The following is a 17,726-nucleotide window of genomic DNA, read 5'->3' as shown; positions in this document are numbered from 1 at the left end:
ATTTTTAGGACAATTAAAACGGTGCCTGATGAAGAATGATGAAATATCACATCCACAGATATTGGTTCATGAACTTGACTTGCTTCTGTGATTTAGTGAGTCCAGACAGGTTATCACAGGTGATATTGTCGGTGATATTCGGCTTTCTTGGTGACAGCATGCCTCTACGCGTTTGCGGTGCTTTTCTCCGGTGTTTTAACAAATAACGCTACCTGTCAGATTGTGCTACCAACACTGTGTTTTTCATACTGTAATGTTATGTTTAGGGTTGGGGTAGGTGTACACGTTAATAAAGCCTCACACAATATTAATATCATGCTGGAAGCAAAATCTGATAGGTAGCATTTTTCGCTGTCGAATTATGCTACCATCTGTTTTAATGGGAGGTAGCAAAATCTGACAGGGTAGCACAAATTGTCAGAACACCGGTCTTACATTTGGTTCATGTTCCACAGTGTCTGTCTGGTGTCAATGGATCTTATTAAGTTTTATGATCTAAACATGTAATATGATAATCAGTTTTCATAAAACTATGCATTATGAGTAATGCAAGTTACTTGTTTTGAGCAGTTGTTTCAGTTAATAGTAATAAATTATTGCTCTTTTGTTGGTTTGGATTGCTTTGTCCTAATTTGTAAATCGCTTTGCATAAAAGCATCTGCTAAATGACAATGTAAAAAGCTAGATCAGTGTGATGATATAAGGCAATTTCAAATGGTGATACTTTGATGTTGTCAATGTTCAGAGATGATTTAGCTCAATGAACAAATCTTCTTACATTTATGTCTACCATATCCAAACAACTGAGAAAGAAAGTGTTTTAAAGTTTTAAAATGTAATCAAGGAAAAATTGCATCAAGGTACTGATACTGATACAAGTGTTTGCGCAAACAGTGCTACTCACGAGAAAAATAAATAAAACATTAAAAATAATTTGACAGTTACGTAAAAATGCAGACTTTTCTTCAAAACAAACCATTGCAGTCTTGTTGCTGTACATGGTTTTTTTATTGTAATATACAAATAACATTACGGCTTGATGAAGCCAGAACAGATTGATTAATATTTTGTAGTTGTCTCTCAACCAAGCAGAAAGTGTGCAATGTCTGTGTGCAGTAAGCACTGGTGTGATACAAGCAAATGTCACCTAATGAATCCAAATATAATTCAAAACGATACTGAACATTTGTGGAAAATTAATATTATTGGTAAATGCAAACCTTGAACCCGAATGTGCAGAACCAATAAACTTTTCACAGCATATTAATGCAGTACGTATTGCTAAATTAGATTGGTCGATAGCAGGGTCATGTGATTCACGGTAAGCTCCTTTATTCCACAGCAGCACTAAACATGATGGCGAGGCCACAGAGAAACGGTCAAGTGAGGAAATCATTTTATTCATTTTAAACACAGCAAACTGGAAGCTAGTCAAAAGATGACTCAAAATATAACCTATAAATATGATGCAGACAAATTAAGAAATTCTATCAAGTAACTCGCTCTTATAATACATGACCTCTGAACATAGGAATATGCATTTTAACAATGGTTGGCTTCGCTTGCAATACATGAAATGTTGATGTAACTCGTGGTGGAGAACATTATGCTTAGGGTTAGTATCCCAAGTCAACACAGAAACAATGAAAACTGATATTTCATCTATTGTTTCTAAATAACACTGCATTTGTTTGTCTAGCATGGGACTAAAGAACCTCAACTCCCATATGAACCAACCATGACATAATGAGAAAAATAATTTCCTCCTCAGAGTAAGATAAATGATGCTATTCTCAATGTACAGAACGGTTAGAAAAACTTCCATTTAAGTCTTCATTTTAAATGTTAATATTTACAGACTACAACATACAAGTCAATTTGTCAAAACATCCTTTACATTTTCCTTATTAGCATTGCACAACATCGCCTATATGTAGCCAAGTTTATTTCTTAAGATATATGAAGTGTGTTTGAGTCAGCCAACTGATGCATCATCGCCGTTTGGGAAGACAAATCGAAAATACAACCTGATGTGTCCACGGAGCATATTTACAGCCTTTTTTGTTTGTTTTTCTTGTTTGTGGGGGAAAAATTAAAAAAAAAAAAAAAAAAAAAAAAAAAAAAAAGTGTCTGGCCATATGGTTGTCAAAACCAGCATTACTGAACACTTTGAAATGCCAAATCAAAATCTATGCTATACAGGATGACAAATTCACTCAGAACTACTGTGTGAAGTTTACTACAGTTTATCTGCATTTAGTCATAATGGTGCAACTGGTACAACACACACTACGCTTTCATACCAACACGCAACCACTGTACGAAGCCAAAATCATTGCAGATGCAACACAGTGTGACACTGTTTCAATGCAGTTTCCAATCAAAATTACACTTTTCTTGATCTTTAATGCCATTCTTGATGCCCAAATTATTAACTTGTATTAAAACACTTCGTTATAATCTGATATGGAATACTAGCTTGAAAGTACAACTCAAAGTTATGAAAGTGTATGTACCGCCCAAAGGTATCTCTACATTGCCCCTTATCCTATAATTTTGTTGAATGTTGACATTCAGTACAAGTAAATGATCAGAGCTTTCAGCATGGTCTTCATCGGCTGTATCTCGCACCAATATTTATTCCATTTTAAGATGGGACAAAATACACTGACGTGTAGTTTGGGAAAATAAATGTTGGCACCAGCAAATCTGATAAAACTTAATGATGGCTTCATATAGGATGTATGGAAAAATCTCTGTAAGAGTTCTCACATGACTAGGTAATAAATGTAAAGGGAAGAGAGGAAGTGATGTCGAAGTGCCACAAAACCGACTCTGGCTAGACGACACTCTCTCGGTTGGTGGAAACCAGAACCGCCCTGCGGCAAATAGGGCAGGTTGAGTTCTCTGAAAGCCAGCGGTCGATACAGTGCACGTGGTACTCGTGAGAGCAGGGCAGCTTCCGTAATTTGTTGCCTTCGGCGTACTCTGTGATGCAGACGCTGCAGGTTTTGAGCGCATCGCTCTCGCCAAAGTTTCGCATGGACAGGTTGTCGATCTGCTCTTTGGTGAGACCTCTGGGCTGGTCGTCGTCTTCCTCGTTGAGCAAGAAGAAGTGCGCGAGCCGCAGAAAGGGAAGAGACCCGGTTTCGTCCAGGCTAATGGGAGCCCGCTGCCTGCCCCGGTTCTCCCGAGGACCGGCAGCACCAGGACTTCCACCATCCGCTTCCCTCTCCTCTGTCCGTGCCTCTAAACCAACTGGGTTAGAGCCTCCATTCCCAGGAAGGTAGGAATCCGCTTCACTCGCTGCGGTTCCGGCAGAGGCAGCATCAGGGGTACCCAGTCCATCGGCAAGATCTGCAGCCGGGCTGTCTTCACGGTTCGATTCCGGATAGTCCGAGTCCATAAAGTAGCTAAGCTCCCCGAAGCCAGTCATGATCTGTCGAATCATAGACTGCAGAGCCAAAGAAGTTGCTTCCCCGAGTCCAGTGTCCGAGATCCTGCGAATGGGAATGCGGATAGTGCTGACGTACGTTCTCACTCCTGCCCGCTCCGAACGGGAGAAGGTCCGGCGGAAACCTCCACGCTCTGTCTCGAACAATAAAGTGTTATTGGAGGTCTGCGAACGAGACCTTGTACGGTTAGCGATGCTGTCTCTCTGGCGGTACTCTCCGGGACGCACCCTGCGTACCTGCAAATCCAGCATTATGGTTGGAGGACGGCGACCCGAGGCTCCTGCTTCTCCAGCGGCCGCCTCTCTCTCCTGTGGAGCTCCGGGTACCTCGGGGGCTGCTCCCGATTCTTGAGGTTCCGTTTCCACTGTGCTCTGCCTAGATAAAAACAACTGCCGAGTCCTTGAGCTTCCCTCGACCTGGGGCTCAGGAAGGATCTCAGGATTGCGAGAGGGCAGGCCGTGCTGAGTAGGCGGAAGTCCATCTAATCTTTCGAGGTTGAGTGGTGAGCGACCCCTTGCGGTGCGAGCCCTTGTCCGTCGCTGCTCTGGGCTTCTACTTCGAGCCCTAATTTGACCCCGACGTGGTTGCTCTACTGGGGGCAAGGTTGGGGGAGCTGGAGCTGGAGCTGGAGCTGGCGGATTTGGTGCATCAACTTCCCTGTTTAGAGACAGGGTACTGGGAACTGGTAGCTCTGGCTCTACTATAACCGCCAACTCATCCACCACTGGTTCCTCAACCACCTCTGCAGTTTCCATAAGACTCTCCGGCTCAGACACAGGGCCATCTGGTCTTTCCTGGCCCCCTTCCAGCCGTTCCGTCTGCGTTTGCTGCTCAGCTATGTTGCGATTGACATTGATCTCCAAGCTGAAACGGAAATCACCACTGTTGGGATTGGTTTGGCTCACGGCCCGCCATGACTGGTTACCCCGGTATCCACTCCTTGTTGTATTCCCCGTCTGTCGTACTGTGTTGAGCCAGTCAAGAAGGGTCTCCCCACTGGGGTTTTCCTCAGTGCCCTCCATCTCTGTTGCTGAGGATAACAAAGAAATCATTTTCAAAAAATGCTTAAAATGGCAGAATCACAGGGAAAGTCACCTGGACGATATGGATTCTGTACAAACAGAAAAATGTACTTACCGCCAGGTCCTTCCCTTCTCTCCTCAGCGGAGCCATTGCTGGGCGACTCAGGGCCATCCTTGACCTGCCGAAGGCGGCTTAACAGTTCATCTGCCGTAATTTCACCTGACCAAGAAAGGAACGAGTTAGAATTGTGATGCCAAAAACAAGAGTGGAGATTTTGCAAGAACAAGTAACCAATCCAATGCACTGGCCACTGTGGTCAAATCCAGACAATTACACTTTCATCATTTTTAATGATTCTCCAGTTGCACCTTGACCCCATGAAATTAGAATTCTACAGCTTTTAGTTTGAGGTCATCTATAATACAGTTCACTCCTAGAACTTAAGAAAATTCATTCAAATGTACACTCTTGTTTTTTCAGCAAAACAGGTCCAAGAACTGACGCACTGAGGGGAAACTCCAAATGCTCATCCACTAAATGCTCATTTCCCTTTAATAGCACCTGCCTTTGACTAGCAACATCAAGCTGAAAATTCAAAGTTCTCTGGTACAACAAAGTTGCAACCAGTCTTCCTGTTTCAAGAGGAAATATGTCAACACAGAAAAGAAAAGTGAGTTTATTAATCAGTGGTGGCTGACAGGGTGAAATGTGAATGAAAGCAACAAGACTCAAATTCTTTTATTGATAATTGCGCGGCTTGCACAACAAAAATCCTTATTAATGAGATATGGTTATAAATATTTAACATTTTTACACATAAAACACTGCATATCCAACTGCAGTAAGCTGCTGACACTATGAATGTCCATGTTGATACACAATGAAACATGTTGGAAATAGCAGATATGTATAATAACAAAATATTTACTATAGTAATTTAAAAAAAAAAAATAAATAAATCAAAAGCAGTGTTATGAAGAACGTTATCAACATTATCTAACAAAATCGACACAAAAAGCTTAACTATGCATACTGTAAGAACACATTTAAATAAATATGAGCTGTCTAAAGCTCCACTTTGAATGACAATGAATGATTCTGAATATTCATAGGCTGACGTTTCACACTGTAGATTCCTAAACCCTGGGTTTAAACATGCTTATTTGCATATTTTAGGTGTCAGTGACTGGATGAAGGCACGCGTTTCTTCTCATGAACAGTGTACAGTGTAGGAGTGAAGAAAAGGGGAGAATTTTTTTTTTTTTGGGAAGAAACATTAAAAAACAAGATCCAGATATATTCTAGTTATATGGTAAATAATTAAATACTGTTGTTTTCACATTGTGAGCGCAGAATAAAAAGAAAACGCCAAGAACCCACAAAATGAAGCTTTATTGACTCAAAGGCAACATGATTACCTGCAGCAATATTATGTGGCTTCAGTGATCTGATCACAATCTGTTCATAATGTGTTTGGATGCATTTACACTGGCCACTGAAAAAGTGGTCACTTGAGATCTGATGTTGCCAATTGTAAATGTAAAACGCAGCAAAGACTTTAACAGTTTAAAAGATCAAGATGTTTCATATGACATGACACTTGCATTTTTTGATACAACACATCCAAGGTGCTTTCCAATAGTCTCATTTCTTCTGACGAAGTAGGATATGCAGAATTTTGCCATCAAATGAGAGTTTACACACTAAATGCTTTCTAGTCTTTATGCAATAGCTGCCCAGAAAGACTCATTAAACAGCAACAGAACAGGACTGTACTGAAAACCACCGGACTTACCAGGACAAGAAATGTCCATTCAGTGCCATCTCCTGGCAGGGTGCATGGCTAAAGGATGCTCCAAAATAACATTGCTTTCCACTCTCCTGGGACATAAAAGGATTGGGTGTCTTCATAAGTTTGTGTTACATTTGTTTAACTGTTCTGAGCACAAAAACAAAAGGCTAACCATTAAAATAAAATGCAAAGACCTGGGAAAGACTCGGGAAAGACCAGTCGTTTCACAATTTCTAAACCAAAACAATGAGATTAACTTGTTTGGGCACTTAAAATATACATACATTTCCATTATTTCTTAAATATTTTTGTGTTTTGCATTTAGTTCAAAACTTTAATGTGTTATGCTATGATGATAATGATGCACCAAAATCATGCCAAATATTTGGCTTAACCCCAAAATATTTATACACACATACATACCCTGTGTGTGTATATATGTATATGTATACGTGTGTATATATATATATATATATATATATATATATATATATATATATATATATATATTCAGTAATTAAATCAGTGACTTGCTGCCACCTACTGGCAGTTTTAATTTAATTCTTAAAGTATCTTTTCAGTTATTTAAATTATTTAATATTTCTGTATTCAAATTTCTATATTTAAAACATTAATCTCAACATGAATTTATGAATTTGATTGCGCTCATGCAACCTCTGAGCCTCATTAAACAAATGAAAATACACCTACAAGCCACTTTTGTGTTCTTCAATGTTCAATGCCACCTCTGTAGTACAAAAAAAATCAATACCAATATAATTCTGAATTCATTTGATTGGTAACTTATTATTATTCTACTAATTAGAAATTGTAAAAAGCTTTAATATATATATATATATAATTAAAAAATTGACATGAAAAATTTCTTTTGTCTGGTAGAATTTGTCTCCGTATCAGAGTCCTGTACGGGTCCTGCTTGATAAACCCTCACCCCTTGGATTATTATTAACAACCAAAAGAACTGAGCTCATGTCGGAGTGTTGAAAACATATTCAAGATCATCTAAAATATAATGGAATTCCCAAAGTTGTATGTAATTTTAAAAATCCGGAGTATGCGTGTATAAGAGTTGGTTTTCCAGGTAAAAATACAATTATGTGTAAAATGTCATAATTAACTGTGTCTGACATTACGCTAGCCATTGTCTCATAAAATGATAAATAGCAAATAACACATATACTATTTTCGTTATGTTTTGTTTATTTCGTTTTTAGTAAAATCAAACAGTCTTCAGACAGAGCGTGAACACAAGCACGGGCCCGTTTGAGAGCAGCTGAGTATCAGTACCGGACTGAGTCCAAAGAGCAAATACCCGTGCCTGTCACCCATCCGATCCGCACCCGACACACAAATATTATTCCACCTGTTATGTCAATTTTAGTGGGTCACTCGTCGGGTACCCGCCCGCATGCAAGATACTGCTCTGTATAATACATTTCGTTAATTTAATCGACTTTTCAACATTGTTTTTGACACATTTTCATGTAGTAACTGTTGTTTTAAGTCTCGCCAGATGTGGCCTCACAATATGGCGGCGCCCCATTGTTTACGTCCCAGAATGCACTACGTAGCCCTATTAAGACAGTGGCTTGTAAGACAGTGGCCATGTACTGTTAGGCCTAATTTTAGTTTCATATTTAAAAGTGTAATTCTATTTTTCTCGAGCGTTTGAAAGCCACGTGTGTCAGCGGATCCCTAATGCATCTGCATATAGACGGATCTGCTGACAGACATGGCTTTCAAATGCTCCCATCGTGCTTATGTGTGAGCACTCAGTGCGGCGTGTGAAGCACTTATCACTGTAACCAATCACAGTCATGTCTGTTGAGTGCGTGAACACTATGGCCAATCAGCGATGTTTAAAATTCGGCTCAACAGCACTCAAATGTGAGCGGGAAATGGACTTTTTTAAAATTTCAGTACCCAAAGTACTGAACCCGGTACCTTTTGACAACCCTAATATACATGTACACACACACACACACACACATACATATCTATATATCTAAATCTATATATATATATATATATATATATATATATATATGCTTTTGAATGTGGCTGTACCACTGTAACGCCATCTCTTCCAGTTTACTAGTAGTTATAACACTAAATTAATGAATATCAGAAGGTGCTAAAAGAAACAGTTCAACTCACTGAAATCAGATCTCATGTAATCGCCATTTAATGTCCATAGCTCATAGATTTAAAAAAAAAAAAAAAAAAACACACACATATGAAGAGATGCAAAAGCCTCTAAGTACGTCTGACGTTTTTCTTTGAAATGAGCATTTCTTTCTGGCTACTATGTATAGGTTCCTATGCAAGTACTGGTACTTCTGAATGGGTTGAGGCTAGGTTTTACACTATATACTTGCATGCTATATACATCAATTGCACATTCATTCTTATTAAAGCAACTGTATTAAAGTTCTTCAACAGCAGTGAGTGATTTTTCTCTGTCATTTTTTATTTTTATTTTTTTATTAACATAGAAGAATAGTTCACCCAAAAATGAAAATTCTGACATCTGTCTATCAATTCTGTCATAGTGTTTTATTTTTTAACCTTCATTTACTCACTCTCAGGTTGTTTTAAACCTGAATGAGTTTCTTTTTTCTGTTAAGCGTTATATATTTGATCATTTCTATTATTAAATTCAATGGGGACCAGCTACTGTTTGGTTAACCACATTCTTTAAAATATCTTATTTTGCATTTAGCACAAGAAAGAAATTAATACAGGTTTGGGACAACATGTTAGTGAGTAAAAAGTGACAAAACAAATTTTTGGGTGAACCATCCCTTTGACAAGCAGCAGCATGTTTAGTACACTTAGTCTGCTGTCCCTTTAAGAGCTGCACGCATCCGTATTTCTCTCAATTGTTTACTTTCACTTTAGACATAAGCTACTGTTTTTATATGTAAACATTTGTGTTTTGACAGTAACTTAGTTCAGTAATTAGGTGCTATTTGAGAGGATTTTTGTGTGCGTGCACTTCAGGTGTACATGCAATAGAACAGCACACATGTGAAATGTGTAACCGGCAAAGCTTTAAAGCAAATAATGTACTTTTGTGATTGTGAATAAGTGCAGTGTCCTGTGAGTGTAACTCTACCACTGAATTAACACTGATGTGAATGTATGTCGCGTTGTACAGTATATTGAGACGGAGGCGCCAGAACTGCAACTGATAGAATAGCACGATACTACTAAATTTCTCCGAAAGCAGATCATGGAGACATTTTTTATCGTCCACGATCAAAAATAGTCATATCGCACACCCCTATATACACATATAATTCAAGAGAGAAGCATTTTGCTAAATATAATGAATATGTAATACAGTGCATATACCAGTTAGTGATATCTCAATTAATAAATGTTTGAATAAATCTGTCATGATAACATGTTTATATCACTGTTTTTTTGTTTTTGTTTTTTTTTAAAAAGCTTTAGTTCTGTTTGTTTGGCTAAATGAAAGGTTTTGGCATTTCTGTAAACAATTCATTTTGGTGCATCATAGCCATGACTGGTCATGAATCAGGTGTAACATCATTGATTGTCATCGCCGTAACCAAACCTGGTCTGATGCATTTGGTACATGTTTACATGTGAATATGATGACAGTGGAAGGGGAGAATTTTTGTGTATAACTCCTTTTGTACAATAAACTTGGGTTTGCTCTTCACGCCTAGTTAGCACGTGGCTTTTGAAGATTTGTAATGGCACACACTATGGACTACTTCTGTTCTTTTATCATCATGTTAGGAGTCACAGTGTTTTTCACTGAATGCAAAAGAGCAGCACAGAAATTCTGTGAAACATCTCTTATCTTCCACAACAAAGAGAGAGCGGAATAAAGATAACTTTGATTTATTAAACCTTTGTAAATGAAATGGTTTGTCTGTCAGTACCACTTAAGGAACATTTAGAGCTACCGAAAGAAAGAAACTTTGCACGGCTGAAATCCGAAACATTGAAAATAAGTCTGTGATACTTTTGTTAGCATCACATGTAGCCTGTATATTTGTAATGATAAGCTCCTCATATCAAGCGCTATCAAGCTGCTTTTTCATTTAGGTTTAAAACAACAAAGTTTACTAGTAAAAATCTTAATTCAACTTAAAATCCAGTACCATTAACCCTTTAACTGTCACCGTCCCACCTGTGGGACGCTTGGCGCTCTTTTTTCCTTGTCCTTTTTCTCTATCAATTTTTAGTAATCATCATAAATTATATATCATTTGAAAGAATGAAGCCCAAGAATCATTCTATGAAAACCATTTTGAAATCGGACATTGTGTTACCATGGAAATGGAACCCCAAAATCTTTTGGCCGTCTCCTCCCCCTTAGCAGCGGTGTCAAGTGTCATATTACAAAATGCATTATGGTCTTTTAGAATCCAAACTTTTTATAATCTTGACAAACAACATGTCATTGGAAAGGTCTGAGTCTCAGGATTTGATATTTGGTGGTTATTTTGTGACAGAAGTAAAATTGACAGAGAAATTTAGACGTTTGTGACAGAAAAATGCATTTTAAAAAATTCTATAGCGTTTGTATGGCACCCGGTGGCTGTTTGTGTTATAACGCCCCAAACAAACTTTTACAGGAACCTCAATTTTTTTCATATCAACTTCAAATTTGGAACATAACTTATTTAGACACACTGATACCAAATTTAGGGTAAAACCTGGTATGTAAAATATGTATTTTATATAAAATGAAATAAAAATGGTACAGTACATTTTCTTTTTAGTAAATTTAAACTTCTATAACTTATTAATATTTTTTTTTTTTTTTTTGAAAAAATACACTTCTGGCATAATCTGCTGTCTATCTTCTTTGAAAAGAGACCAACCTTAGATCTGTATTCCAAAGTGTTCAGGAATTACAACAATTTAAGTTCAGATATTGCACTTTCATGCCTATTTAAAAAAAATGGGGGGTGACAGTTAAAGGGTTAAAATCTAAATATAAATAAAACCCTGCTCTGTTAGACTACATGCTATGACCGAAATGCCTATTTCACTATCAAGCCGTATAGCCTTGCAGCCTGTGAAAACCATAAAAAACAAAGGATTTACCAGGAGTGCCGAGCAGATTGTTGTCTCTCATGAGCCGATAGTCTTCCTCGCTGAGATTGTTGACAAACTGGTAGAAGGCCTCTTCTCTGTCCAGACGGTCCAGCTGTCTTCTGCGTTGTATTTCAGATTGATCACTGCTGCCCTGATCTGCATTATCCTGACCCTCCATCACTGCGACCAGCTGTCAGATCCAACTACACACAAAAGCAGATACAACACGTTAGTGTCAGTCAGTCCTCATACACTCAGAGATACTAAGCACCATTGTGTTCAACTGTAAATGACTATAAAATGTGACAATAATAAATAAACACAGCAATCATCCATTAACATACAGTAACACCACTATCAAATGATAATACCGGCCACACAGTTCCTTTACGTGTACATATGCGTTTTTTTAAGGTTACCTGAAACTAATTAAAACCGGTTAAACGTGAAAGCACCCGCTCACTAGATTAATCTTCTTAAACTATTAAAGAGTAACGTAATATTGTGAGTTGGACTGCGATTTCTCGAGTCTGTTCAAATATAATTAGCTGACTACAACCAGAGACTGAAAACAAAATGGCATCAGCGAGCTAAACAGGCTAAAGGCTAAAGCTCAAGAATTTCAAGGAAAACAACCTTTACGTGTGTCCTTGATGCCAAACGAAATTAACACGGTAAATGAATTAGCAATGTACGTCCGATCATAAATGTGTAAAACAAAAAATCAATGTCAGTAATATTACATCAACGATGTATTTCGCAATGGGTGACGACAAACCTCTCGCAACCATGGACCGAGGAAAAGGGTGAAAGCTAATGTTAGCTGTAGCATGAGCACAAACCGGGATTAAGCTTATTGAGAAACAGCTTTCTTGTTCATGCTAAGCTACGACGAAGCTAACGCTAGCACGGCTGTGAGATAAACACAGGCAGCAGTCAGCGAGCTCTCCGTCGTATCGACGATCCTAACAACTGACTCGCGACATGAAAAAAACATAGAAGAATACCTTAATAAATGTGTCGAAGCCTTAACTAGTAACAGTTCCGTATCTGCCTCGTAGATGTTTGTAAATGTTAATCTTGACAGCTATTCAGGAGTTCATTTTCTCAAGCGTCTCTTCAGCGTCGAATCTACTTCCGGTGTGCGGAATTTTCCGGAAACGTAATACAACTTAAAAGTCTTAACACTCCTATTTAATAGGTAGGCTACGTGTGACGGACTTTACACGGAATATCCGTGTATTTAAATTGTAAAATATTTAGATTCCAGTATTAATCTGGAAGCCAAATTTTTTGCCCCGTCTTACCCTAAACATTACACAAAATTACACTGAAATTTATACAACCACTTTCCCCAAAATGACAACACAAACACAGTTTTATATGTGAACTCTGTTTAACTGTAATTAATATTTGTTCCAAAACAGAAAGAGATCAACTTTTATTATGAAATTGTACTAGAGACACCGGAAGAACCATAAGCGACTTGTTGGTTTTACCAAAGACTGAATGAAAATCATTTTAATAACTGTTCTGCTGTTCACTTTCAGTATGAGGTTAACATACTTTGTGAATTCGTTATAAAAGTGTCATTCATTATTTTATTGCTAACATTTTCCCTCCTATGAATTTCATCAGATGGTAGCTATTTCTGTAAGACAATGAATAATTCAAAGAAAAAGTCAGGTTATTAAAATCACAAGCTGTGTTTGTTAACATTAGTTAATGCACTGTCAACTAACATGAACAAAGACTGTATTTTATTAACTAACATTAACAAAGATTATTAAACACTGTATAAATGTATTTATTGTTTGTTCATGTTAGCTAATACATTAACTAATATTAACAATGACACCTTATTGTAAAGTGTTACCCATAACTGTTATGATATTGTCAATCTTGACCACATTTCCTTTTCCCTCTCAGTATTTCTGAACACCCAACCAGTACTCCAGTGGTTAAATCATGGTATTTAGGTACCCCTAAAAGGATTTTACCAATAAACCAGGGCTACATTTCACAGGACTGTCTTCCAGCTCAGTGAATAGGCTAAACCATAAGCTGTATGTATTTTGTAAACTCTATATAGAATGTAATCTGTATTTAATTTGTAAGGTCTATCAGAAAGTATTAGCATTATTTTTTCTTTGTATGAATTTTATAAAGAAAGAATTTTTATAGAATTTTATAAAATTTAATATAGAAAAAAAAGACAGCTCTTGAAAAAAAATTATTTTATTTATTTATTTTTCCACAAAAGACAGCACTTTCCAATAAAAGTCAGTGGGGCTCAGAGATGCTTGAACTTTTGAATGTTGTCTTCCAGATAAGAAAGAAAGTCATACACGTTTTGATGTAAACCATGACAGAATTTTCATTTTTTGGGTCAACATTTAACACTAGCCACTACTGTAGCATTGATTGTAATTAATATCATTGCAAGAGACCAAAACATTAATTTCTAAATGAGCAATCGTGGTTCTGATGCCTCGAAAATACAAGTTATAGTTAGTCAACTATAATTTAGTTTTTGTTTGTTCTTTGGATCTTAGGACAAACATTTAGTGCAGCTGTTTCACGGTGAACAGCAGACACATTTATGATGAAAATTCACTTAAAATTCAGGCCAAAATAGTTCAAGCATGAGTGTCTGAATGTTTGCTTCAGTGAATTCAGTTCCCTTATTCTGACAGTTAGAAGAAAGACTATTTGTAAATGTTGTTCTTTAGTCACTCATTTCTTTACTTTAACACACATAAGGGAACTTTAAGGTTTTGTAATGTTTTCTAATAGATCATTCAGTGATTAGGGCTTTGAAAATCCCATCTGTCTCTGGTGGGTTGTGACCCATCTAAACATCGGTTGGTTGCAGGCAAAACAATGAAAATACAAATCAGTTTAATAATAAATTCCATAATTGTGCATGTTTGTTAAAGTCATGTGTGTCCAATCAAACTAATGGCTCAAAACATGGTGCAGGAAAGTTAGATGCAAAGCATGTAAAACTTTTCTGTGAACAAATACAGATTTAAGATTTTCATCTCTTCATCAACTTGCTGAAAAGATAATTATAAATATACAGGTATTTAAAGGAAAGGCTTATTTTATTAGGAGAGCTTAATGAAGCACCTGCTAATGTGATTGACTTACTCCCACAGAGATGAACACTGACACGTCCTCACAGACAAACCGATGCCATTACCTCTAACCAGAACATAGCAGAGGTGCAGGAGCTCTGCGGGACACAAATAACTCAAGTATTATTTTAAATATTTGTTCACAGTAAAGCAAATGCAATAAATGTGGAAAATTAAACAAAAATGAATAGAAGTTTCAAATGAGAAAACATACTCCTCGCTCATGAGATGAAGCTCATCCAGTCTGTGACACACTGATAGAAGACTGTTTTTCACTCTGTGGAGACATTTATCCTATTGAAGAGGAGAGAAGATCTATGATAAATATGTGAATGAATGTGATGCAGAGCATCTTCTACTGTTAATTAATGTGTGTGTGACATTTACCTGATCAGCTCTGAGCTCAGGTTTGAAGCTCTCAGAAGATTTATCAGACATCTACTCAGTATGTGGGGAAAATAATAGTAATAATATCAGAGAGGTTCTGAAAATAGCTGTACTTTAACACACCATATGTGCAATGCTAAAATGTGTCCATTAGAATCTAAGGACAGCACTCATGTCCACTCATGACAGTGTTTTTCAAATGTAACCATCAGTTCCTATTTTTATAGTATTATTTTTTAGGGTACAATGCATTGCTGTCAAATAAAGTAAAAGATGAAAGATTTCTTACAGAGAACCTAAATGCTGTCCAAAACCTGTCTTACATAAACTTTTATGACAATTATACATCTAGAGGTTTGTGTTCACATCAGATACAAAGCACAGTGAACTGTTGCTCCTTCTAAGCTCAGGAGACGTGGATGTGGTTTTCATATATCTCTCATTTTAGTATCAGCAGTGTTTCAGATGTTACTCCTAAAATTCCTTTGGAGAAACAGAAGTAAACACAAATGGCACATGAGACATATTTGAGGAAAAAAAGGTAAAAAACTGAGAATGTGGTGGAATATCTCTTTATTATTTTGCTGCAATCTCTATCAAGACTCCATTTAAAAATATTTTATTGCTCAGAGTCAGCTCTTTCTAAGCTCAGGAGACTTATTTGTGATTCTCATGTGTTTCTCATTGTAATATCAGCAGTGTTTCAGATGTTTCTCCTAAAATTCCTTAGGAGAAATAAAAGTAGACACAACTGAGACATGAGAAAGTTCTGAGAGAAAGGAATTCAAAATGACAATGGGCTGTGAGAAACATGGGAGATCTCCTTAATGTCTTGCTGTAATCACTTTCAAGACACTATTAAAAAAAAAAAAAAAACAGTTTCATTGCTCAGAGGTTGCTCTTTTTTCTTTTTTCTTACATTGGGGTTTTTCACCTTTAAAGGAGAAGTCCACTTCCAGAACAAAAATTGACAGATAATGTACTCACCCCTTGTCATCCAAGATGTTCATGTCTTTCTTTCTTCAGTCGTAAAAAAATTATGTTTTTTGAGGAAAACATTTTAGGATTTTTCTCCATGTAATGGACTGATATGGTGCCCCGATTTTGAACTTCCAAAATGCAGTTAAAATTCGGCTTCGAACGATCCCAAATGCGGTTGTAAACATTAAACACAAGTTATTTTCATTAAAAAAAAATACAATTTAAATACTTTTTATTGTCAAACGCTCATCTTGTCTTGCTTTCCCTGAACTGTTTATTGTTAGGGTATGTCGAAAAAAACTCCCGTCTCATGTTCTCCCTCAACTTTTTGTTTTACCTTTTTTGTTAAGGGTGTTTGATCTTCTTCGCATGTTCACTTTGCAAAGACTGTGTCGGTACTTCTGCAGCGATGTAGGATGATTTTGAAATGATTTTTGAAGTTGAGGGACAAAATACGATCTGAGTTTTTCAACATACCCTAACTGTCTTGAGTCAGAATACACAAAGTTCAGGGAGAGCAAGACAAGACGAGCATTTGAGATTAAAATGTATTTATATTTTTATTTTTTTTTTAATGAAAATAACCGATCGTGTTGCTAGATAAGACTCTTCTTCCTCAGCTGGGATCGTTTACAACCGCATTTGGGATCATTTGAAGCCGCATTTAAACTGCATTTTGGAAGTTCAAAATTGGGGCACCATATCAGTCCATTATATGGAGAAAAATCCTGAAATGTTTTCTTCAAAAAACAATTTCTTTACGGCTGAAGAAAGAAAGACATGAACATCTTGGATGACAAGGGGGTGAGTATATTATATGTGAATTGTTCTGGAAGTGGACTTCTCCTTTAATGATCAGGACAGTGTAAGTATAGACAGGAAAGTATTGAACAGTGAGAAAAGAAAAAGGGCAGGAAAACACCTTTAGCTGGGACTCAAGCTTGTGCTGTCTGAGGTGCAGTTGTGTTTTTATGTTGCTGTGCTGCCTACAAGACTATGGCTCTGACAGAGGTTGACCTCAGGATACTAAGGGTTGATTCTCTTTTATATCTTATTGAGATATCAGCTTTGTCTTAAGACGTCTTCAGTATTATTTTAGGAGAAACATTGAACTTTTGCTAATATTGTAAATGATAAATGTTACAACTATAATTTATACATTTCAAAATATCAAGGGTTACTAGTTTAAACTGATCTTCAATGTCCAGCTTGTTTATACAGCACATTTTCCAAACACACTAGAAAGCACTTTTATAAGTGCAAGATGTTTAGTATAAAAGCATTACTTTCTTTTTAACAAATGTAACACTACCAGTGTTTTATTTATTTATTTTATTATTATTATTATTATTATTATTATTATTATTATTTTCAAAAGTGAGATCTCTTTAACATCTCAATATTTTTCCTAGACAGAAATGAGGTTACTTCAAGATCAAATGGAGACTTTTGGTTAAGTCTCGTCAGTCTTCTCAAACTTGTTTTCTTAGACAAAAACTCTCTCACAATGGTCTCCTTAAAGTTTTATTCAAGATCTCTTTAGTTAGAAATACTGGTGGTCTTGTCTCCTTTAAAACGTTAGAAGAGATCTCAACATCATCACACACCGTACTCTGATTTGTCTCCTATACTAAAGACCCTGGGGCCTGGTTTCACAGACAGGGCTTAGACTAAGCCAGGATTAGGCTGTAGTTCAGTTAGGACATTTAAGTCATTTTTATAAACATGCCTTAGATAAAAACATTACTGGTGATCATTTTGAGACAAAACAAAGGCACTGATATATTTTAAGATATAAACAGCTCAGAGTTACATTTTAGTCTGGGACAAGGCTTAAGCCTTGTC

At 36.8% G+C, this 17,726-nt stretch overlaps 1 protein-coding gene across 1 annotated transcript; it reads right to left on the bottom strand.

Moving 5' to 3' along the window:
* Positions 1-1,310: 1,310 nt before the first annotated feature.
* rlim (ring finger protein, LIM domain interacting) lies at positions 1,311-12,523 on the bottom strand. The gene is made up of 4 exons (XM_051128166.1): positions 12,381-12,523; positions 11,383-11,576; positions 4,593-4,697; positions 1,311-4,485 (listed from the first exon to the last, which is right to left on the bottom strand). The coding sequence occupies exons 2-4, from the start codon at positions 11,549-11,551 to the stop codon at positions 2,840-2,842; spliced, it is 1,920 nt and encodes a 639-aa protein (XP_050984123.1). The 5' UTR covers positions 11,552-11,576; positions 12,381-12,523; the 3' UTR covers positions 1,311-2,839.
* Between the last annotated feature and the right edge of the window lie 5,203 nt (positions 12,524-17,726).

Source organism: Labeo rohita, chromosome 14 (genome assembly GCF_022985175.1).
Source record: "Labeo rohita strain BAU-BD-2019 chromosome 14, IGBB_LRoh.1.0, whole genome shotgun sequence".
In the NCBI taxonomy this organism is placed as follows: domain Eukaryota; kingdom Metazoa; phylum Chordata; class Actinopteri; order Cypriniformes; family Cyprinidae; genus Labeo; species Labeo rohita.
The sequence above is the reverse complement of the archived record's forward strand: the minus strand, read 5'-3'. Positions and strand labels throughout refer to the sequence as shown.